The sequence below is a fragment of the Hypomesus transpacificus genome, chromosome 22 (assembly GCF_021917145.1).
Source record: "Hypomesus transpacificus isolate Combined female chromosome 22, fHypTra1, whole genome shotgun sequence".
In the NCBI taxonomy this organism is placed as follows: Eukaryota; Metazoa; Chordata; class Actinopteri; order Osmeriformes; family Osmeridae; genus Hypomesus; species Hypomesus transpacificus.
The window spans coordinates 3,204,563-3,227,374 of record NC_061081.1 but is presented as its reverse complement, the minus strand read 5'-3'; the positions used below and the strand labels follow the sequence as shown (position 1 = coordinate 3,227,374).

The 22,812-nt window shown below is 52.4% G+C and overlaps 1 protein-coding gene across 1 annotated transcript; it reads left to right on the top strand.

Moving 5' to 3' along the window:
• The first annotated feature begins 119 nt into the window (after positions 1-119).
• Positions 120-22,535, top strand: pnpla7a (patatin-like phospholipase domain containing 7a). Its single transcript, XM_047044620.1, is given in 38 exon segments — positions 120-351; positions 726-774; positions 913-987; positions 1,769-1,856; positions 2,099-2,181; positions 2,816-2,904; positions 3,007-3,147; positions 3,238-3,397; positions 3,529-3,609; positions 4,687-4,815; positions 5,131-5,211; positions 5,778-5,898; positions 6,087-6,155; positions 6,283-6,359; positions 6,694-6,849; positions 7,596-7,673; positions 7,832-8,037; positions 8,400-8,531; positions 8,848-8,971; positions 9,948-10,061; positions 10,140-10,206; positions 10,289-10,438; positions 13,250-13,313; positions 13,593-13,605; positions 13,608-13,763; positions 15,032-15,214; positions 15,536-15,654; positions 17,199-17,355; positions 17,733-17,849; positions 18,073-18,142; positions 18,503-18,619; positions 18,734-18,861; positions 18,863-18,883; positions 19,118-19,270; positions 19,421-19,537; positions 19,652-19,736; positions 20,565-20,680; positions 20,876-22,535. Coding segments are annotated over 37 exon segments (4,014 nt in total). The 5' UTR covers positions 120-351; position 726; the 3' UTR covers positions 21,005-22,535.
• Positions 22,536-22,812: the final 277 nt, after the last annotated feature.

Sequence of the window (22,812 nt, the reverse complement as noted above, 5' to 3'; positions counted from 1 at the left end):
GGTGTAAACAGGAAGTATTCCCATGCGAGTTAATAAGACTGATTCTGATAGGATGAATACAGCCAATTGGGGTAAACAACATTGCTTGTAGGGGTATGTGCCATCAAAGCTACAGCAGTGATTGGTGAGTGTGGTCAAAATGGGTGGAGAAGGCTACGATAGCTGTTTGAGTTAAGAAAAGTTTGTTTCTGCCTGCTGTTAATGAAAATGTACTAAAACTAGTTTATGTCTGCTGTCCGTCTAGAAATGTACTCTACGGCAGTGTAAAAAACGCGGATTCTTTTAAAGACTACTGCTACAGTAGCTAGCTTAGCTAGTCTAGCTTGCTACTGCAGTTGCTGCTAAGCCGACGTAAGTTAACTAGCTAACTAGCTAGTCATGGGGCTTTTTTAGCTGTCTTCGTGTCTGTTGCCAATACTATAGCAGTAGTAAAAGCATTTAAAATATGTAGCTTAACTAGCTCGAATACCGAGTAGCATTGTACTTGGCAGCTGTAGTCTATATTTTGCACAGCGAAAGTCAACTTGTCAGCATTGCTTTTACACGTCCACAGTTTGGGCTAATTAGCTTGCTAGCAACAATAATACAAACGTTACTGTAGCTACTAGCGAAGACCAGCTAAATTGACATCCCAAATGTTTCCACTTTCGAACTCATAAAATAAGCCATTTTGGTATATGACTCATTCTCAACTACTATTCTGAACTACCCTGTACGTTTGGCAGAATGGAGGCGGCCCCTTTTGAGGATGAAGACCAGTGTAGTACCAGTGCGGTGAGTTATTCACAATCGACAGACATGGCCAAACTTAATGAGTCTGAGACGGCAGCCTAGTAGTCATTAGATTAGGGTGTGTTTATTGGCCTATTTTTTGCAGGCTTGAATAGCAAGGTGTTTGTTCCTTTTCAACAGGTCCAGATGCCGAGCAGAGTTGACATCAAGGCACGAGTGCAGCAGTTTGTGGAAGAGAGGATGCAGACTACCATGGTATATACACACAGACAGTTCTGACACACCTATTTCACAACCCAATGAAACACTCGGCTTATGTTTGTGTTTCTCATTACAAAAATAACTCAAGTGCAGCAGTTCACCTTTCAAAAGACTCCATATGTCATAATCCCCCCACCCCCTTCTTTTTGGGGGAATTGGAAGCAAAAGTACTCATGAGTAATCACATGCACTTTGTTGACCCACCACTTTTTGTGTTTCACAATTTTAAAATGCAAATATCAGCAGTGTGTCACATGAACACTGTTTCTCAATGGAAGTATTTAGCAACATTTGCTTGTGATGCAGGGTTTCCTGCAGAAAATGTGTTTTAGTTAAGGCGGTAGGGTTTTTCCTCCAATGCGTTCCGCAGAGAAGGGAGACTGGCGTTGGTCACGGTTTGGAATGGAAGGGAGAAAACAGCACAACGGTGGATATCGCTATTAAAATTGCTATTTTTATTGTATTTATTGTGTGACAACGTAGTTAAGGCGGCAGGCGTGTGTTGCTTAGGCGGCCGCCTTAACTGAAGAGTGCTGCGGGAAACCCTGTCATGACCTTTGTGTGACACTGTCAGTGTAACAACATCTCGAAGAAAGAGTGCCAATTGCAACGCAGCGTCATCTACGTAGCCACATACCTGTGGGCCCATCTAATGTATCTATGTACATATCAGCGTAGTCACAGTGGAGGTTATTCTCCTTCGTGGGCTAGATCATCTGTTTGGACCGCACCAACATACTGTCATGTGACGCAAGGGGGTTGTTTTGCTGTCCAGCTGACGGGTGTCCTGATCGGAGCTGTGGTGGCCATGTTTCTCATTGGCGTTGTGGTGCTGTTCCTCTACAGGAGATACAAACTGGCCAGTGAGTACTGATGTCCTCTCTTTCACGCTACCCCCGAAAGCATTCAGGAGTGAAAATACATCTACATATACACTTGAATTATTTTTCGGTCTCTTATCCCCCCCCCCCCCCCACCACCACACACTTTATTCCTCTTCTGACGGCTTCCATTTTGGTTCTTTTCCCTCTTTTCACTTCATCCAACATCTTACTTTCTGTCTCTGTGTCTCTGTGTGTGTGTGTGTGTGTGTGTGTCATTACAGGTGGTCAGCAGGCGGGTGTGCCTCGCTATCGCTTCCGGAAAAGAGACAAAGTGCTTTTCTATGGCAGGAAGATTATGAGAAAGGTTGGCTTCCTGTCACACACACAGATGCAAATTGATAACATTGTGATTAATAAATCTAAATAGGACCTCCTAGAGAGAGGAAACCTCTTAAACAAACACTGAGAGATTCCTCTCAGTTGGCTTATTCGGTAAACGCGCTTTATAGAACAGGCCTCTGGCATTGTTGAGAGATTTTGTTTGGTTTCGGTTTTTAAACCCCGTCTCGAAACGTTTCGATGAAGTGAGTGTTGAATGTGTCGAGACAGTATCGACACCGTAGTACGAGCGGTCCATCACTAATCGGCTCACAGTAGGCATAGAGCCTACTGTGCAGTAGCGTTTAATAAAGAAATGAAAACCGTATGCACCACAGCGATTTATTTGAATTCACACAAATGCTCTCAAATATCTTTTGAGGTCGCACAGGCACAATTTCGGGAGAATATGCAACCAAAATGGTTGCAATTTCAAGGCCTGTAGTACGCACAGCGGACCCAAATGGTCCCCTGGGTTCCAGATCATGTGATAGCTGCAGCTGTCTTTTCTGCCCACTAGAGGGCAGAGCAGAACAGGGAGCGATATCACGGCTGCTTCCTAGAGTTTTCGGATTTTAGTAACCTTCCTCTCTCATCGGCCTCCTCCTTCCTCTTCCCAGGTCCAGACCCTGTCCTCCACCCCGACCTCTACCTCCGTGTCCAAACAGCGCCCGCGGAAAAGACCCAAAGTCTTCAGCATTGCTCGCAGGTAAGGTTTTCCTGTCGCGCTACAGACCCTCCATTCAAAGTGTTTGGTCAAGAGAGCCTAGTAGTGAGACCCTGCCCTTTGTGTGTGTGTGGGTGCGTGCAGGATCCTGCGTATCCGTAAGGAGCCCCCCACCCTGCAGCCCAAGGAGCCCCCTCCCTCCCTGCTGGAGGCCGACCTGACCGAGTTTGACGTGCAGAGCTCCAACCTGCCCTCCGAGGTCCTGTACATGCTCAAGAACGTCAGGTACCCCCGACGCCCATTCTTCGGGCCTCGTCCCGCCTCGTCTCGTAAGGCGCGCGCTCACTCGGCCGTGTCGCGGGTGTGTTCCCCCAGGGTCCTCGGCCACTTTGAGAAGCCCCTCTTTCTGGAGCTGTGTCGCCACATGGTGTTCGTGGAGCTGCAGGAAGGGGAGGGCCTGTTCCGCCCCGGCGACGACGACGACAGCATCTACGTGGTCCAGGACGGCCGCCTGGAGCTCTGCATCCATGAGAACGTAAGCCGGCATCCCGAACCGTCCCCCCCCCCCCCCCATCCCCCGCCTCCCTCCTCCCTCCTCCAAAACCCTAAAACACACTGCCTTTTGGGCCGAGTGAGGGGAAGATGAAGTGTGTGTTTGTGTTCCAGGACGGCACCGAGCCAGTGGTGAAGGACGTGCTCCCAGGTGACAGCGTCCACAGCCTGCTCAGTATTCTGGACATCATAACAGTGAGCGCCCCTCTATATCTCCCAGCCGTCTGTCTGTCTGTCTGGCTCCCTCCCTCCTCCATCCATCTCTCCCTTGGCCCCTTGACCTCCGACGTTCCCCCCCCTCTTCTCCATTCATCTCCCCATCTCAACCCGGATGGGAGTCAGATGGCTGAGCGGGGAGGGAGTCGGGCTCGTAATCTGAAGGTCGCCAGTTCGATTCCCAGCCGTGCCAAATGACGTTGTGTCCTTGGGCAAGGCACTTCACCCTACTTGCTTTGGGGGGAATGTCCCTGTACTTACTGTAAGTCGCTCTGGATGAGAGCGTCTGCTAAATGACTAAATGTGAACGTCAACCCGCCCTACGTTCCTGTCCTTCGCTGGTTTATCTGTCTTCATCCGTCATTCTATTTCCATGCAGGGAGCATCTTCATCCCCCTTTCTCATTCTAGCTCTCTTTCTACTCGTGATGTTAAGGATTATCATTCATTGATTAATTGCCGTTAAGAATTTGACCGGTTAAAAATGTATCAACCGACGACATTTGCCTTGTTGGGTGTGCCTGCCTTTGGCATGGCGCAACCTATATTCTCACTCATATATATTTATCCCTTACAGAGAGAGCGAAAGCGAGATCCTGCAAATGATCTATTCTTGGGAAAATCTATCGTATTGACACTTTCTAGTCTCTCACGTGTTCTCTCTATGATGTGATATAACTAGACTGTTGTTTAAAGAAAAACACTTGTTCGTATGTAGAATGACTATATTTGGGTTTACTTGGAAATAAGCAGGCCATTTCTGCCACCGCACTCTCTCTGTCCAACCCTCCTCCCTTCCCCTCCCTGTCCTTCCTTTCTGCTGGCGTGTCCGTGTCTGTCTGTTTATAATGCCTGGGAATGGCCATTGGACTACTCTCATCTACCTTAAACGTCCATCTCCCGTTATGCAACGTTTGATTCATCCGAGCTTGTCAATCTCCTAAAGACAGCGTCACCTAAGGGTCTCGCCCCACACTCTAAGAACCGCTCGTTTCCAGGCATGTAGCCTGGTTCTCCTTTGCTTCCCGTCTGACTGTGGCATCCCCGCGTTGCTCAGGGTTACCCCGCCCCCTACAAGACGGTGTCGGCGCGGGCGGCCTCGCGCTCCACCATCCTGCGGCTGCCCGCGTCCGCCTTCCAGTCCGTGTTCGAGAAGTACCCCGAGACCCTGGTGCGCGTCATCCAGGTACGACCCCCGACCCGAGCCGCCGACATGTGGAAAGCGCCGGAAAAAACCTTGGCATGGATACAATTGTATGGTTTTGGACTGGAAAACTTGATTTACTGTTCTTTTAGTTCTGTGGTTCTCAACCTTGGTCCTCGGGTACCCCCTTGGCTTTCATGTTTTGCGATTGTTTTCTGATTCAAATGAATTGATTTAGAAGAAGGAACCATCGAAAAACATGCAGGAGAGGGAAGGTCCCCGAGGACCGGGGTTGAGAACCGCCAATTGTTGTTGCGCGGAAGTTTCTGGAATACAATGTGTGCGTGTGTGTTCCAGATAATCATGGTGCGCCTGCAGAGGGTGACCTTCCTGGCGTTGCATAACTACCTGGGCCTGACCACTGAGCTCTTTAATCCGGTAGGGGGCCTGTTTTGACACACACACACACACACAAACTAATTTCACAGAACATTAAGCACAGCTTCATAAGTCTGTCCTCCACACAGTGCCGTAAAACTCTGTGAAAATGAAAGCCGTGCCTCACGACCCATCTGTGAGTGATATCAAGGACAGGAACTCGAAGAAACGGCACTTGCCCCTGGTTGTCAAGGAGCACGCTGTGTCACTCTTTCCTATAGAGAACACCTCGAAGGCATTTCATCTCTCCCACTCATTCAGTAATCAATTAAGGACCGTTTAACCTGTTGCCCTACGATATTATTACAATTAGAAAACATTCTGGCACGCCTGTCTCCTAAACCACGATTTATTGGCGCTGTTAGCAATAGACATGCCAAATTCACATCACTATATATTTTGTATTATTTTAAATGGTTGCAGTTCTGAGTTCTCTCCACTAGAGGGCAGAGCCGCGTGTCAAAGGACTTTAATAGCATGAGAAATTCCAAACCGTTGGCCTACTGAACAACCATATACATTTGAGGGTTGAACGATTGTTGTGTATTGAAAAACTCTGTTGTCAGGAGCGACAGGCAGTCCCTTTGGCCGCGGTCACGAGCGTTCTCGGAGAGGGGAGTCCGGCCAGGTCGCCGCGCCGACCTCATTTTCAGGAGGATGCTGTCGAGACCCACTCCACAGAACCAGGTTTCTCACACACGCACACACACACACATACACAGACCATGGATGTACAGTGATATATTTTTTTAAAGTTAGATGGTGAATGAAGGTTTCTGGAAAGCGTCAAATGAAGGCAAATTCAAAATGACTGCCACGGCTCCAACTCGACCTAAACAACGTGTTCCTAACGGGGTCCTGTCTTATCCTTTCAGAGGGCGGCAAAGACAGCCAAACGCACACTCACAGGAAGGCCCGCTCCATCTCGCTGCCCATCGACACAGGTCGGCCTCTCTCCGGACCACCAAATCTGTGCTGCTGTGGGCCTTGACGTTTCCCCCCCCCCCCCCCCTCTCTCTCTTCCTAAACTAACGTGCTGATGAACCTCGCTCGCCCTTCTCCGTCCGACAGGGAACGACCTGAACATGGCGTACGAGAGAGCCAGGGTCACCGTGGACGAGCTCTCCACCAGCCCCGTCACATACAAGGTCAGGGCGCCCTCCTCGCTCTCCTCATCTCTTCCTGCCTTCCCTCTCTCTCCCTCTCTCTCTCTCTCTCTCTCTCTCTCTCTCTCTCTCTCTCTCTCTCTCTCTCTCTCTCTCTGTTTCTCTCTCTCTCTGTCTCGTGCCTCTCTCTCTCTCTCTCTCTCTCTCTCTCTCTCTCTCTCTCTCTCTCTCTCTCTCTGTCTCGTGCCTCTCTCTCTCTCTTTCTCTCTCTCTCTGTCTCGTGCCTCTCTCTCTCTGTCTCGTGCCTCTCTCGTCCAACCTGCTGCTGTCGCAACTCGTTAACGCTCCAGTTTCTCCCCCCCCCCCCGTTCTCCAGTCCATCCTGAAGAAGAGCGTGACCATGCAGCAGACGCCCTCGGCGGTCTACCACTACACGGAGGGCGGGGGCCGCTGTGACCCGGTCCACCCCAGCAAGGTCAGCGCCATCTTCCAGGCCGCCAAGAAGGACCTGCTGGGCATCTTCCAGCTGCAGGTGAGACGCGCGCGGAGACGGAGACGGAGAGTATCGTTATCGGGCAGTCGTTAACAGCCCGTTCCCCACCGGTTACATCACGTCCACTCCTAAGTGGGGAAAAAGAACTACGAACATGTATTGGACTAATATGTATTCTATCTAGCCTTGTGGTACTTATCCTATGGTCAACTGCTTTCACCCATGTATATCCAATCTCCCATAACTGCCATCATGCTGTTGTCATGCTTATCTAAAACCCACCCTTTCAGACCCCCTGTGTGGAGCGTATATACTCACAAATATTTTCCAGCTGCAGGTGAGACAGGGAGAGAGAGAGAGACAGGCAGAGAGAGAGACGGGCAGAGAGAAAGAGACGGGCAGAGAGAGAGAGAGACGGGCAGAGAGAGAGAGACGGGCAGAGAGAGAGAGACGGGCAGAGAGAGAGAGACGGGCAGAGAGAGAGAGACGGGCAGAGAGAGAGACAGGCAGAGAGAGAGACGGGCAGTGAGAGAGACGGGCAGAGAGAGAGACAGGTAGAGAGAGAGACAGGTAGAGAGAGAGACAGGTAGAGAGAGAGAGAGAGAGAGAGAGAGAGAGAGACAGGCAGAGCGAGACAGGCAGAAAGAGAGGTGGGGGAGACAGGGAGACAGGAGAGGGAAGGAGAAGTGGAGAGGAGGAGAGGAGGGGATTTATGATGGCGTAAATGTATTATCGTTTGCTCACTCTTGCCTGTGTTTCTCTCTCTGTGTGTGTGTGTGTGTCAGAACCCCAGTCTGTTGGAGGGCAGGGTGACGCTCCACCAGGTGAAGGCGGGCTCAGTGGTCGCTCGCCAGGGAGACCAGGTCAGGCCACGCCTCCTCATCACGTTACCACCGTAGGACAACGGATCACGGCTCTGGGCGTGTTTGCATTTGTTCCCATTGCGCGTGCATCCAACATTTCTGTCTTGTTTTGATTTGTGTGTGTGTGTGTGTGTGTGTGTGTCCTCGGTGGGCCGCAGGAAGTGAGCATCCAGTTTGTGATCTCGGGCCTGCTCCACGTGTACCAGCGCATGATCGACCGCGAGGAGGACACCTGCCTGTTCCTCACCCACCCGGGCGAGCTGGTGGGCCAGCTGGCCGTGCTCACGGGGGAGCCCCTCATCTTCACCGTGCGAGCCCACCGCGACTGCAGCTTCCTGTCCATCTCCAAGACCCACTTCTATGAGTCAGCACACACACGCACGCACACACACACATTTGTAACATTGCCCACATTTGCCCCCTTGTAAACCAGTGGGGGGGGGGGGGGGTGTCGTCCATCTACAAGACTGCACTTCTACAAAGGCAGCCCAGTGACACACCTGCTTGTGTGAACTGGACATGCAGTTGAATGGGATGTTTGTGCATGTGACTGAGCATGTGCTCTGTGCAGGATCATGTGACCCAGCGCGTGCGCTGTGCAGGATCATGTGACTGAGCATGTGCTCTGTGCAGGATCATGTGACCCAGCGCGTGCTCTGTGCAGGATCATGTGACCGAGCGCGTGCTCTGTGCAGGATCATGTGACTCAGCGTGTGCTCTGTGCAGGATCATGCGCGTGGAGCCCACAGTGGTGCTGAACGTGGCTCACACCGTGGTGCGCAGGATGTCCTCCTTCGTCAGGCAGATCGACTTCGCCCTCGACTGGATGGCTGTGGAGGCCGGCCGGGCCGTCTACAGGTACACACACACACACACGCACACGAACGCATACAATCAGTTCCTCTGTCTCACTCTCTTACTCTCATTCTCAATTCTATTTTGTTTCATTTTAAATTCACGTTTAATCAGACCCAAAGTTTACACAATGCAAAAAGACCATCTAAACATGACAATGAAAGACATTTGTGTTGCCTGTGACTACAATGGAATGATCCAGTATATGCACCTAGATCCGGGCATGAGTGAGCCAGTGCTGAAACAAGTGTGGCAACGTTGCAGAAACACTGAGCTAACGTGGCCGTAACCCCCTTCCCCTCCCCCCTCCCCACCCCAGACAGGGGGACAAGTCGGACAGCACCTACATCGTTCTGAGCGGTCGTCTGCGCTCCGTCATCCTGAAGGAGGACGGCAAGAAGGAGCTGACCGGAGAGTACGGCCGCGGTGATCTCATAGGGGTGGTAAGGGTCGAGGGTCACACGTCACGTCTCCCTCTCTCGCGTTGAGACTTCAAAGCAAACCTACCCCCCCCTCCCCCCTCTTCTCTCTCTCCTGTGAGGCCTGTGTTGGGAGTTGTGGAGGTGCAGTGGTCGTCAGGAAAAACAAACCACGTCTGACTTCTCCAGAATCGTAGAATCTCTAGTTTGGTTATCGATCGTTGAGGAAAGCACACCCTGTTCCATCAGTGCTCACTGTAGCCCCAGGATCATGCTTAAGCCCACAGTCTAGGCTATTCCTTTCTCAGAAGTGTGTGTGTGTGTGTGTGGACCACCAAAAGATCAAGCTGTGTTAGTTAACCCCCCTCCGCCACCAAGCCACGCCTAATCGCCCGCCTCGTCACCCTCCCCGTCATCCGACGCACGCCCTCGTCTCCCGGCCGCGCTGCTAAGAATACCCAGGGCCGCGCCGATGCCATGGTTACGGGCCGGTGAGCGAGGGAGCCGTGGTTACGGTTGTCCGTGGGGATGGGCGGCGAGAGGCTCGTCAGGGCGACTGGTGCTCGGCGACCAGGATTAGCCTGTGCACGTCAGCAGCTGCGGCTCATTCGAGAGCTGATCGCTCTGATAAGAGAGGTCGCTCGTTTTACAGCTGCCAAGGCTGCCTGAAATAGACACCCAGGAGGGAGACCCCAAGGGGCCAGGACAGGTACAAATGATGGCCAGGCTGGTTAGTCTTGACACTTTTGACAGTTGGGACACATTTGAGCTGTGTTTCTTGGGGAAGGGAACACATTGTTTTTAGGTTAACCCCTTAAAGATGAGAACATATCAACAAGTGAAAGCTGGACTATATCCTTCACAATCAAACCTCCGGTTCTGTGCATGTTGAATAACGTCCAGTTATCAGTATTACGTTTTGTGTACTGAGCAGGTAGGTCCATGATTGGCAGTGGTCAACCAATCCGACCCCGTGGTTGTGTGATGTGTGCCCGCCCAGGTGGAGGCGTTGACCCATCAGAACAGGGCGACGACGGTGCACGCTGTCCGAGACTCTGAACTGGCCAAGCTCCCGGAGGGTGCCCTCAGCTCCATCAAGAGGAAGTTCCCTCAGGTACACACGCACACACAGCTCCAGACATTTTAAAAGATGCAAACTGTATGGACTTATTGTGTTTTTTTTTTTATTCAGGTGGTCACTAGATTGATCCACCTCCTGGGGCAGAAAATCCTTCAGCAAGTCAACGGCCCTCTGACAGGTGTGCGCCTGGGTCTCGGTTTGCACTTCAACAGTTTGTACTGAAAAAAGAGTCACTTTGTAACGTGTGTGTGTGTCTCCAGCCCGTAGCCTGGCCCTACACACACCAGGCAGTAAGTGGGATGCAGGGAACCCGGCCTCCAACCTGTCCACCGTCACAGTCCTGCCCGTGTCTGAGGAGGTCCCCTTAACCGCCTTCACCCTGGAGCTGCAGCACGCGCTCATCGCCATCGGTACACACACACACACATTTACATTTATGCATTTAGCAGACGCTTTTATCCAAAGCGACTTCCAAGAGAGAGCTTTACAAAAGAGCATAGGTCACTGATCATAACAACGAGGTAGTCCCAAACATTGCAAGCAGCCAAAACATGAAGCATACATTGTGGAAAACTAAACAAGTGCCAAAAGGGAAGACCCATAAGAGCATGCAGTTATACAAGTTTACAAATTAAAACAACATGAACCACAAAAAGTGCAGGACTGTACCTGTGGAAGAACAATCAATAGTAAAATATTTCACAGCGAGTACAAGACTTAACTTTGTTATAACTAACCTACAAGAGCAACAAGTCACTCAATAAGAGTCATTGTGATCCTGGAGGAAACTAGCAACAGGTCTAGCCAAGCATTCCACACACACAGGCTGAAACTTTGAAACGGCTATTGTCAAACAGTCAAGGGCCCAGTGCAGCACTCGGGGTAAACATTTGGTATCTTGTTTACCCAATTTATATGGACGTCGGTGAGACCCGGCTACATCAGGTGGAATAATATCAATAGTTTGGTCATTTGGCAAGTGCCTATGACCAAGCAAGTGATGGCCGGTTCAAACAGGAGTTGTGTAAAACATTTCTGGTAACAATGCAATGTAAGGAACTCAATTCACAAGGCTTAGATGAAAGTTCACTGACCATAGAGATAGAAAAAAAAAATGCATAATTTATGCAGATACTCAACACCCCTCATGGATGGCCAAGGGTAGACTTATATAAGAGGATTTGACAATCGGCTTGTCAGTGCGTCTTAGTCTGGAGTCTCAACAACACCTAAGCAAGGCAGAGCCAGGTTCAATGACCTCAGATGGAGTTTTGTAGCGATGGAGGCAGGGCCATCTAGTACCTGAGGTATGTGCTGTATGCACAATATTTCCCACGTGCTTTTCTAATAATCACTTCTGTGGCCCATTCACTCACCAAGTAGGAAGCAGCATTTTGGCCCAATGGTCCCGATATGCCGTGATGTGGATATTATGCGCTGGTCGTTTCCCACCTACTCAATTCCTGTCTTCCAGCTCTGGATGACTAGCTCTCCATCACATTGCCACAGCCCTGCAATGTCTCCTTTTGTCATATCGCAATGGCTTTCATTATGCCTGACGCTATTGTACAGAACACCCCATTCCACAAAGGAATGACAATTGTAGTGCCCCCTCGCCCGATTTGAAAGGCATTTGCGTGTAGCCAAATGTTCGCTCCATTCCACCTTGGGGTGTTGACGGCATTGATTGAATGCGTCACGTCTCAGAGGAGGACGATGTACAGTATGGCGTGATGAGGCAGGTTCTTGGATGGATATTTACCGTCTCCCATCAGCCAACCGTTCAGCGCCGGAAGACAGGAAGTGAACAATTCTGGAATGTAAAATATTCACGTGCAAGGTCATTGCATACAGTAGACACGAGGGATGTATGTGTATCCCTTGCAAGCGGCTGGGAATGTTTACGCAAAGGAAACTCCTGCGGTTGACACGGATGGCGTCGTGCCTTTACGAGTGAATGTGCTTGATTGACCTTTATTCAAAGTGTGGTTTTAAAATTGCTGCATTAAATCGCTGTTGGGAGGTCATTTGACACCTCCAGACACGCCTGTAGTTTGCGCCGCGTACTCCATGGTGAACCTTTCAGAATCTCACCTGATATGTCACCTGATTTGTCACCGGATATGTCACCTGATATGTCACCCCATATGTCATGAAAAAGATCAAATACCCGGAGTGTTCCCTTTAAACCAGTGGTTCCCAATCCTGGTCCTCAGGGACCCACTGTCCTGCATGTTTTAGATGTTTCCCTGCTCCAACACACCTGATTCAAATGAATGGTCGTTAACAGGCTTCTGCAGAGCTGGATAACGACCCATTCATTTGAATCAGGTGTGTTGGAGCAGGGACACATCGTAAACATGACCAAAACGGCATTATATGACAGTGATGTGAACACACAAACACTGAACATATACAAACAGACACATAGGGGTTAGACCTCGCACATCTTAGGAGAGACACACAACCAGGAACAGGGTAGTAAGCCCACGAAAGGGTATTAACAAAAAGGCTTCAAAAACCGGGTTAACTCAAAGTTAGTCCTCAAACGAGGGGATTCTTCTGCTCTCAGGGGTCTGGGATAGCTCTAAGCCTGGTAACAGAACTGAACAGAATTCATACTTGACCTCCAAGTCTCGTGCTGGACAACTGTTCTACTGTGCTGCTCCCCAAACAACCGACAAGGCTACGGAGTCAGTTAGCTGACTGGGGAGCCGGTCATTGCAGTCAGGCCTGGATCCCTTGTCCCGGAGCTGGCCCGGGGCACTGCCTGCAGTGTTGCTCCTGCTATCCTGCCTCCCGGGTCGCCACAAAACACGATCACACAAATGCCTAGCACACAGTAGGTGCACACAAACACACACACAGGATATATGAACACACACATACTCCCTCTCTATCACTTTGATTTCAAGGTTGTCTAAAGAGCTGACCCGCCATCTCCCAGCTGTCTTGATAGACCGGCGGTCAGTTTTTTTTTTATAAATATTTTGTTCTTTGATACACCTCGATGTCTGGCCTTATGATTTATACCCTCCACTGAAACTGGAATTGGAATGATCTCCATAGCCTCTGACCTTGGCTGGACATATTGTCCTTGTCTGCATTGCGGAGCTGAGAATCTGTCCCGGTGGCTGCTTCATTCCTTCGAGACATCTATTGAGGTTTGAGGAGGTGTGGTGGGGGCGTGTGCGTGTGACTCGCTGTGACATCCTTCGCAGGTCCTACTCTCCTGCTGACGAGCGACATCATCAAACAGCGCCTCGGAGCAGCCGCGCTGGACAGGTAGCTAGGCAACAGCGGGAGCAGGAGAAGGGACGACCTCGCCTCCGCTGACCTCCCCGGGAGCGGTGACGTGTCTCGACGACGCCTCCCTTTTAACTCGTTCTCTGTGTCGCTGTCCTCGCCTTACCCTCTCTGTTCCTCCCTCCCTTCACACGCTTCTGTTGTTCCCTCCTTCGCTTTTTCCTCCGCCCCTCTCTCTCTCTGTCTCCTTGTCTGTCTCTCTCTGTCTTGTCTTCCTCTTTTTTTTTCCTCCCGCCCGCCCGCCCTCCCTCCCTCAAGTGTTCATGAGTACCCCGCCTGTCCAGTTGGCTGGGCCAGCAGGAGGACATTCACCGCATCGTGCTCTACCAGACCGACTCCACCCTCACCCCCTGGACGCAGCGCTGCATCCGCCAGGCCGACAGCATCATCATCGTGGGCCTGGGCGAGCAGGACCCGGCCGTGGGCGAGGTGAGGAGGGAGGGGAGGAGCGACGAGGTTTGGAAGGAGGAAAGATGGAAGGGGGAGGAGAATTGACGGGGGGGGGGGGGGGGGGGGGGGGGGGGGGGGTGTAAGGAGCTGGAGGAGGGTTGGGGAGCTTTGATGGAAGAAGAAGAAGAAAAAAAAAGACAAGTTTGTGTTTGTGACTCTTGAAAACAACGTGGGAGGGCCTCTTTACTGGGCCTTGACAAAACGGACTGCTCCCCCGAATGCTCAGAGGATCTCTGAATGAGTGCAGATTCCCTAAACCCTGTGGACTCAGTGGTATTTGTCCTTCTGAAGGTTTAAGGGAATGCTTGCTGCCTCTTAAGTGCTCAGCAGCTGAAAAGCTCCTTAATGATTGTTTGTGTTTGCTGAGACTGAAGCTCGGTGGCGCCTCTCTGAATTAGCATTAGCCTCAGTGCTGTGTATAGAAGTAAGACCTCAGAGACAGCAGTAGATGAAGAGCTTTTGCCTCCGCCTCACACGACAGCCTCCGCCTCACTCGACGGCCTCCGCCTCACACGACGGCCTCTGCCTCACACGACAGCCTCTGCCTCACTCGACGGCCTCTGCCTCACTCGACGGCCTCTGCCTCACACGACGGCCTCTGCCTCACTCGACGGCCTCTGCCTCACTCGACGGCCTCTGCCTCACTCGACGGCCTCTGCCTCACACGACGGCCTCTGCCTCACACGACGGCCTCTGCCTCACACGACGGCTTCTACCAACAATGGCAGCAGTAAACAGCCCGGGTCATTCAGAGGAGAGGTTGGTGTGTTGGCGCAGCGGAGGAGGACCAAGGTGTTTGACGTGTGATAAGAGTCAGTCCGGATCATTAGGTTTGCTCTGTGCTCGAACGGGTTTAACGGGCTGCACGATGTAGAACGGCCTTTAAACTCAAGTAGGCCGGGGAAAGCGGGTAAGAGAACGATAAAGAAGCAATCGGGGAGGAAAAAAAACAGAATCCAAAGACGGCCCTGTCGAGATGGATCCATATCGGTTTAAGCACGGAACGAGCGGTGATGAGATCCTTCGGTCTTGCCTCTCGCTCCTTCTTTCCCCCCCCCCCCCCCCCCCCCTCTCTCTCTCTCTCTCTCTCTCGACCCCTTTCTTCCCCTACCCACTGAGACACCGCAGGCCTCCGGTCAATAACCTCGATTTCGAACGCCGTCAGAAACCACAGCAGAGGGGGGGTTAGCCCCTTACTACCGCGACCTTGCTGACCCCTCTCTCCCCCTCCCCCCCCCCCCCCCAAGCTGGAGCGCATGCTGGAGGGCAGCGCGGTGCGCGCCCAGAAGCAGCTGGTGCTGCTGCACAGGGAGGACGGGCCCCCGCCCAAGGACACGGTGGAGTGGCTCAACATGAGGAGCTGGATCTCCAGACACCTCCACCTGTCGTGCCCGCGCAGGGTCTTCACCAAGAGGAGCCTGCCCAAGCTGGTACACACACACACACACACGCCTTTCATAGGCAGCCTCTATTCATTTTGGCGGGCGCTTTCGTCCAAAGCCACGTCCAATAGTGTCCAATCGGGTCGTTCCGAACCCGAAGTGCGGGGACAGAGTTTCAGTAGTGAGCGCCGAGGATCGGCTTGTGTCACGGCGAGCAGGATCCCAATACCCCAACTGCGCTACAGCACTTGATTTATTAGTTATTATTTATTTCTCATACACCCCCTTCCTCACCTTCTACCTCCTTATCGGTCTCTCCCATGTGTTCTTCCTCTCCACTACTCCGTCCCCCCCCTTCCCCCCTTCCAGATAGAGATGTACCAGCGGGTGTTCCAGAAGGAGGCGGATCGGCACTCCGACTTCTCCCGCCTGGCCCGCGGTCTCACCGGCAACGCCATCGCCCTCATCCTCGGAGGGGGAGGGGCCAGGTAGCATCTCACCTTTGAACCCCATAACCTCTGACCCCCCCCCCCCCCCCCCCCCGCAGAGTCATCGTCAAACCCAATAGCCAGGGGTTTCGACATTCTGTTCCCCTTGACTCAAATACTTCCTTCCTTCCCATCGCTAGGTCCGCTATTCAGATATTGCGCAAGTATAAAAAGAACTGACTTTAGAAGTATTTCTATGTCGGAGGGAAGATGGAAGGTTGTACTTTGATGGATGAGATGTTTCATGACTTCAAATGCGGGAGTCAAAATGGGGTCGGTCCTAACGCATGTTGTCAACTCTCGTTGCCACGCGCACACAGAAACCTCACTTTCCGCTTTTCTACCGTCTCTTTTCCTCATTTTGTTCTTCTCATTTGTCTCTTCTCCCTTTCTGTCCATCCTGTGTGTATGTGTGTTCAAGATGGCCAAAGGTTGGTTACACCCGTCTCTTCCTCCTCCACTTTCCACTCTAACACTGGCCATGCTTTAGCTGTTGTGTGTCTCCCTGTGCTTCGGGTTGCATCCCTGTATCTTCCCTCAAACATAACTGTGTCGTGGTGTTTGTCTGTTCAAACTGTGGTTTGCTGTTGTGAAATGAGGAAATGCACACACACACTTATGCCTTGCAGGAGGTTCACATTATTGCGTATGTTTAAGGATCTGTCTGCAGAGGATGGGCTGGCCCAAAACCAATTGCTCTACACACTGATAGGCCACTGTGCAGGAGTCGTGCAACAGCTGTGTTTTGATTGGTCATACGCATCCGTACAGCCCCAAAGGTTGAGCTTTCCTCAACTCTTACATCCGTATTACAGGCGGGTAAAAACCCGCCGACGGCTATTCGGGAAAGAAAGCATTCCAACTCAGGTCGTGCACAGTCAATACAGTCGACCGCGTTCAAAAGTTGATGCACAGTCCGTGATAATGCCCAATAATGTGATCCGGGCATTCCAGTTCCAACCAGCTGCTCTGAGAGCAGGGATGTGGATGCTCAGCTGGGAGTCCTGAACTCCCATCACCGTCACATTCTTCCATCTCAAAGGACAGAGATGCTGTGTGTCAGACCATTTGTGTTTGTGCGGTGACGTTTCACTGGAGAGACTGAAGGGATGTATAGGATCTTGTATTGTCTTCTTTTGCTTTTCTTTTCCTCTGTATCTCGCGCTCTCTCTCTCGCTCTCTCCCTCGCTCTCTCTCTCGCTCTCTCTCCCTCTCTCTCTCCCTCCCTCGCTCTCTCTCTCTCGCTCTCTCTCTCGCTTCCTCTCTCTCGATCTCTCGCTCGCTCTCTCTCGCTCGCGCTCTCTCTCTCCCCCTCTCTCTCGCTCTCTCTCGCTCCCTCTCTCTCGCTCCCTCCCTCTCGCTCTCTCTCTCTCTCGCTCTCTCTCGCTCTCTCTCCCTCTCTCGCTCCCTCCCTCTCTCTCTCCCTCTTTCTCGCTCTCTCTCTCGCTCTCTCTCTCTCTCTCCCGCTCTCTCTCTCTCCTTCACTCATCCCTAACCCGTCTCCCCCCTCTGATCTAACTGCCCCCTGTCCCGTCTCCTCCCAGGGGCTGCTCCCAGGTGGGCATCCTGCGCGCCCTCAGCGAGGCGGGCATCCCCGTGGACCTGGTGGGGGGCACGTCCATCGGCTCCCTGATGGGGGCGCTGTACGCCGAGGACCGCAGTCACAGCCACATGAGGATGAGGGCCAGAGAGTGGGCCATGGTGAGACCCCCCCCCCCACCCCCGTCCACCGCACCCGTGTGTCCTGTAGGATGTGCGTGTCCTCTCGGAGGACGTGTGTGTTCTGCAAGAGATGGTTTGTGTGTGTGTGTGTGCGTATGTATCCTTTAGGCGCGTGCGTGTACTGTAGAATGTGACGTTTGCGTGCGTGTGTGTGAGTGTCCTGTAGGAGATGGTTTGTGTGTGTGTGTGTGCGTATGTATCCTTTAGGCGCGTGCGTGTACTGTAGAATGTGACGTTTGCGTGCGTGTGTGTGTCCTGTAGGAGATGGTTTGTGTGTGTGCGCGTATGTACCCTTTAGGCGTGTGTGTGTACTGTAGAATGTGACGTTTGCGTGCATGTGTGTGTGTGTCCTGTAGGAGATGACGTCGGTGTTTAAGAAGGTTCTCGACCTGACCTACCCCATCACCTCCATGTTCTCTGGGGCTGCCTTCAACTCCAGCATCGCCAACGTCTTCAAGGGCAAGCAGATCGAGGTGACGCACTCCCACCCGACTCGCAGGCCTCAGACCGACTCCCAAATCAGAGAGAGCGACAGTTTACTACCGTGCATGTTCGGCTATTTCGCCATGTGGCCTTGTTATTGCACGTCACATACTTCACGTATAAAAATATTTTACAATAAGGTGATTATTTGCTCTGCTACACGCAGGAAGTATGGTCTGTCGTTCATGTTGGTCCATGAATGTGTGTGTGCAGGACCTGTGGATCCCGTACTTCAACATCACCACGGACATCACTGCGTCTTCCATGAGGGTGCACACCGATGGTACGCACTGTGTACTCTCTCTATGTACAGTCAACTCCCGATTTATTGGCAACCCTGGTAAAGATGGGTAGAAAAGTAAATGTCAATAAATCACCTTTTGTTAATGTAGCTTAATGTCACACTGGGAAAATGAGAACCGTCCGACCTTTCAATTTACGTGATTTCATTCCGAGAAAAATAGTTCTGTCATCGATTAGTCAGGAGTTGACTGTACATGTATATATCTCTATCTCGGTTTGATCGTCACTCCTCGTTTTCACATACAGCTTTGTCTCTCTTTCACGCTCTCCTTTTCCTCTTCTCTGTCCGTCTTTCCAACGTCTTGGTGCTCCGTTCATCTCTCTCCCCCCCCCCCCCCAGGGTCTCTGTGGAGGTATGTGCGGGCCAGCATGTCCTTGTCGGGCTACCTCCCCCCCCTCTGCGACCCCAAAGATGGACACCTGCTCATGGACGGGGGCTACATCAACAACCTGCCAGGTCTGACACACACACACACAAACAAACACACAGACACACACTGCCCTAACCCGAACCCCAAATGAGGACTGAGTGTCACTCCTGCTAAGCTCCTCCTCCTCCTCCGTCCCCTAGCCGACGTGGCCCGCTCCATGGGCGCCAAGGTGGTGATCGCCATCGACGTGGGCAGCCAGGACGAGACCAACCTCACCAACTACGGCGACTCGCTGTCCGGCTGGTGGCTGCTGTGGAAACGCCTCAACCCCCCTGGCTGAGAAAGTGAAGGTGAGGAGGGAGGGGGAGAGGCAAGGGATCCGACGAAGGGAGAGAGCCAAAAGCACCCTCTGTACGCCGCGCGTGGCTAAACGCACGGGGTTAGGTTCGAACGGGACCCCGAGAATGCCGTGTGAGAGTGCTGTGTGTCGGGCGCATGAGGGCTTCTGATGAGACTCCGCTCATCTCAGGTGTCGTCACACCCTCTCAGCGCTAGTTGGTTTGCCCCCCCTCCCCCCCTCCCAGGTGTTGAACATGGCCGAGATCCAGACCCGTCTGGCCTACGTGTGCTGCGTCCGCCAGCTGGAGGTGGTGAAGAGCAGCGACTACTGCGAGTACATCCGGCCGCCCATCGACCGCTACCGCACGCTGGAGTTTGGCAAGTTTGACGAGATAGCGGTACGTCGGCCCCCCCCCCCCCCCCCCCCCCCCCGTGACTCGTGTCTGATTCGCTGTCCTACTCGGCCTCGTTATCTCTCGCTTGTCTTCATTTGACCGTTTTTATGTCTTGTGTGTGCGCGGGTGTTTGTGTGTGTGTGTGTCCGGCAGGAGGTGGGCTACCAGCACGGGAAGACCGTGTTTGACGTTTGGAAACGCAGTGGAGTGGTGGAGAAGATGCTGAAAGACAGACACCAGGAGGAGTTCCACAACACACAGAGCAACAACGTAGGGGGAAAGGAGGAGGACCTGGAACAGGAGGAGGGTCAGGGATCCACGGATGCCACTCCGTGCTCTGCCAAGCCCCTGAGTGTCTGTGCTTGTCCCCCTCTCGTCCCGCAGGTGGTGACTTGTCCCAACGCCTCCTTCACGGACCTGGCTGAGATCGTGTCGCGCATCGAACAGGTCAAACCTGCCCTGGTGGACGGTGAGACGCACCGACGTAGCCGACTCCTTGTGGTCCAGTCGCCGCCGGCCTCACAGCCCCCCTCCCCGTCCCCCCCCCCCCGTCTGGCCCCAGTTGAGCCCCAGGGTTCCTTGGCAACTGGAACGGTTGAAGGCAGCATGAGGCTGCCTGTGGCCTCGCTCAGTTGCTAGCTGTTTAGCCGTTAGCTGTTTACCTTCCTTGAGCCAACACCGCTGGAGTGGAGGAATTCTTAGGGATTATTTACTCTGCCTAAGCTCTTCTCCTCTTCCGATCTCTTTCCCTCTCGTCTCTTTCTTTGGCCATTGTCTTTCTCTCTGCTCTCTCTCTTGCACTCTGTCCTTCCCCCATCCCTCTTTCCCGCATGGAGATATTCTGCCCCTCCTCCTCCCCCAGCTGGAGATAAATTGTTTTTTTTTCATCTTGTCTTTACTGCTCTGGGCTCTCTTCCGTGCGTGCCTTTTCTTCTTCTATTGTTTGGATTTACTAAGACGCCACGCTTTACGCTGTCAGGTTCCGTTAGTGTGACTATCAGTTTGAGAGCGCAGGAAGTGGTTTTGGTCAATGATGATTAATATGCTACTGTGACCTTCGTGGCGTTTCGATATGGTTCCTATAACTCAGACTCTCTCTCTCTCTCCTCATTCTCCTCCACTGTCTGTCTTGCGCTTCTCTCTCTCTCTCCTCCATGCTCACTCCATTCCTCACTCCGTGTGTTTCCAACGCATGCCCCCCTCCTCCATCACTCTTTCAACACTCCCTCACCCCCCCCCCCCACTCATTTTTTCTCTCCTCTCACTCCCCCCCCTCCCTCGCTCTCTCTCGCCCCAGAAGAGTCAGACTACCACACTGACTACGAGGAAGAGGCGATGGAGAGCGCCTACTCGGACCCGGAGGTGTCCGGTCACCACGGGGGGCACACCACGGGGGAGGAGACTGCTGACACGGTGCGGACACACCAACACCCACCCACCCCCCCGGCCCTGGTCGCCGGTCGGGTTGTTTCTCCCCCCCCCCCCCCCACCCACCTCCGTTGTTTTGCGTTATCGCCGCACACGCCGGCCTCCACTCACGCTCTCTCTCCCTTGTTCTGTACTCTGTCTCCGTGCCATGACTCACCCCCCTTCCCCCCCCCCCCTCAGGACGAGGACCTGGAGAGCCGCCGGGGGCACCACCCTCCCCCCGTCGCGACCGACAGGGGGCCCTCCTCCTCCCCCGCCCCGCCGTCCCCCCACCTCCAGCCCCTCCCGCCGAGCCAAGACGCCCTGTGACGACGGAGCAGAGCGCCGAGGCCCCCGGCCCGAGGCCGTCTGACAGCAGAGCTGCAGCAGACGGCCGTCGGAACAACACCAGCCTCCAGGGGGCGACAGCACTCCCAGAACACGGACAGTGCCTTTGACGAAACGCCCACACAAAACCAGGGGATGGCGTTCTGCGCCCGTCCTTAGTTCTTTCTTTCCATCTGCCTTTTGCTGCGTATTTTCTTTGTATTTTTGTGAGGGCAGAAGCCATTGCTGGTTCACGCCATCGGATGGGTTCTTCCTTTTTGTGGTCTGTCACACTTTTTCAATGGGACGTGTCTGCTTTGAGATGGGAGATTTGAAGGGGTTTGTGGCGGTGTTTCTGTAACGGCTGGCTGATGCTACCGCATACACACACGCACACACACACAAGCGCGTGACACACTGGCATGAAACAATCCGCGTGCGTCAATTCGGCACGCTAAACCCTGATGAAATAAGGCAAAAGGGATGAAGCGTTCCACTCCCTGGTCACGGGCGTCGGCACGGAGACACGGTTTCGACATGCCCAGTGTGCCAACGACACGGAGGATCGCGACGACAAAGTACCATGACAGCCCTCGGGGTTTCCGCTCCGTACCCTGCGGCGCGTATCAGCCGTGAACCGATGACACACACAGCCCTGCCAACAGTGGCAGAAACACACACTACCCTCCGAACTGACTCGCACCGTCGTCTTGAGCCAAACAGGCTGTGTATTATTCCCTCTCACAAACCATGCTGGACAATCATTCCCAGCCTGACGCTAATAGGTGATTTGACTAATATGTGTTTTGACTTTTCTATTTATATGCGGCATTTGCTGCGTAGGCTTACCTACTACCACTAAGAAGCCCGACCATGTCGTTCTTATAATGACTTTTTCTTGTCTGATTGTGTGCATCATGCTTTTTCGTACACGATCCCACCAGCGGTGTCGAGCACAGTTAATATGCTATCACGACGAGCCTTAACCGGACACGACAGTGGATGAGCATGAGATCAATATAGCTCGATTATTGTAAAAGGATAGGAAGAAAGGCTTGCGTTAATTAAACCGTTCTCCAATAGGTATTAAGTGTGGCATATTAATTTTCCAGTTGATTAACTTGATGGATGGATCGATGATTGATTGCACGATTTTCGGCCAACGTTGTGGTCTGACTCAGTGTTTTGTGCGGTGTCCAACGTGCAGGGCCGAGTGGATTGGCGCCCCAAGATGGACGATCCTCGAGAGTGTTGCTCATTACGGAAATGGAAAGTGATTTTATGTAACAAATGCAAAACTATGATGTGTTCTCAAAGCCTTACGTGACTGAGAAACTTTTGACAGTCTACATTTAACTTCCGGCTGTAGTGCCTTGAACAAATACTGCTGTTGGGTTACACTTCCGACGAAGCCTGTTTGCCAATCATCTTGTAATTATGTACTTTTGCCTCCATATGTACAATATTGTTAGATTTGTCATGTTTTTTATAACCTCAGTGTAAAACTAATAAACTAACAACCCACTTCTAGTGATATTGATGTTTCAGCTATTTTTCTTTCTACAACTCGGTCCCCATACACTAGGCCTATGCTTGGTTAAGGTCTGCTATTGAGGCTTCTTGGAGGATGAAATTGAGCAGAACTACATTGGTTCAGGTAGTAGGGGTAGGAAACATATTTTTCTCCTATAGGGGGAGACATTGTGCAACATGGTGTTAGAGAGACCCTAGAGAGCTATGAAGGAGGTGTGGACTTAAATTCCTGTGGGGAGGGGGGGGGGGGAGAAAGAGTGTAGATATGAACCAGGTTG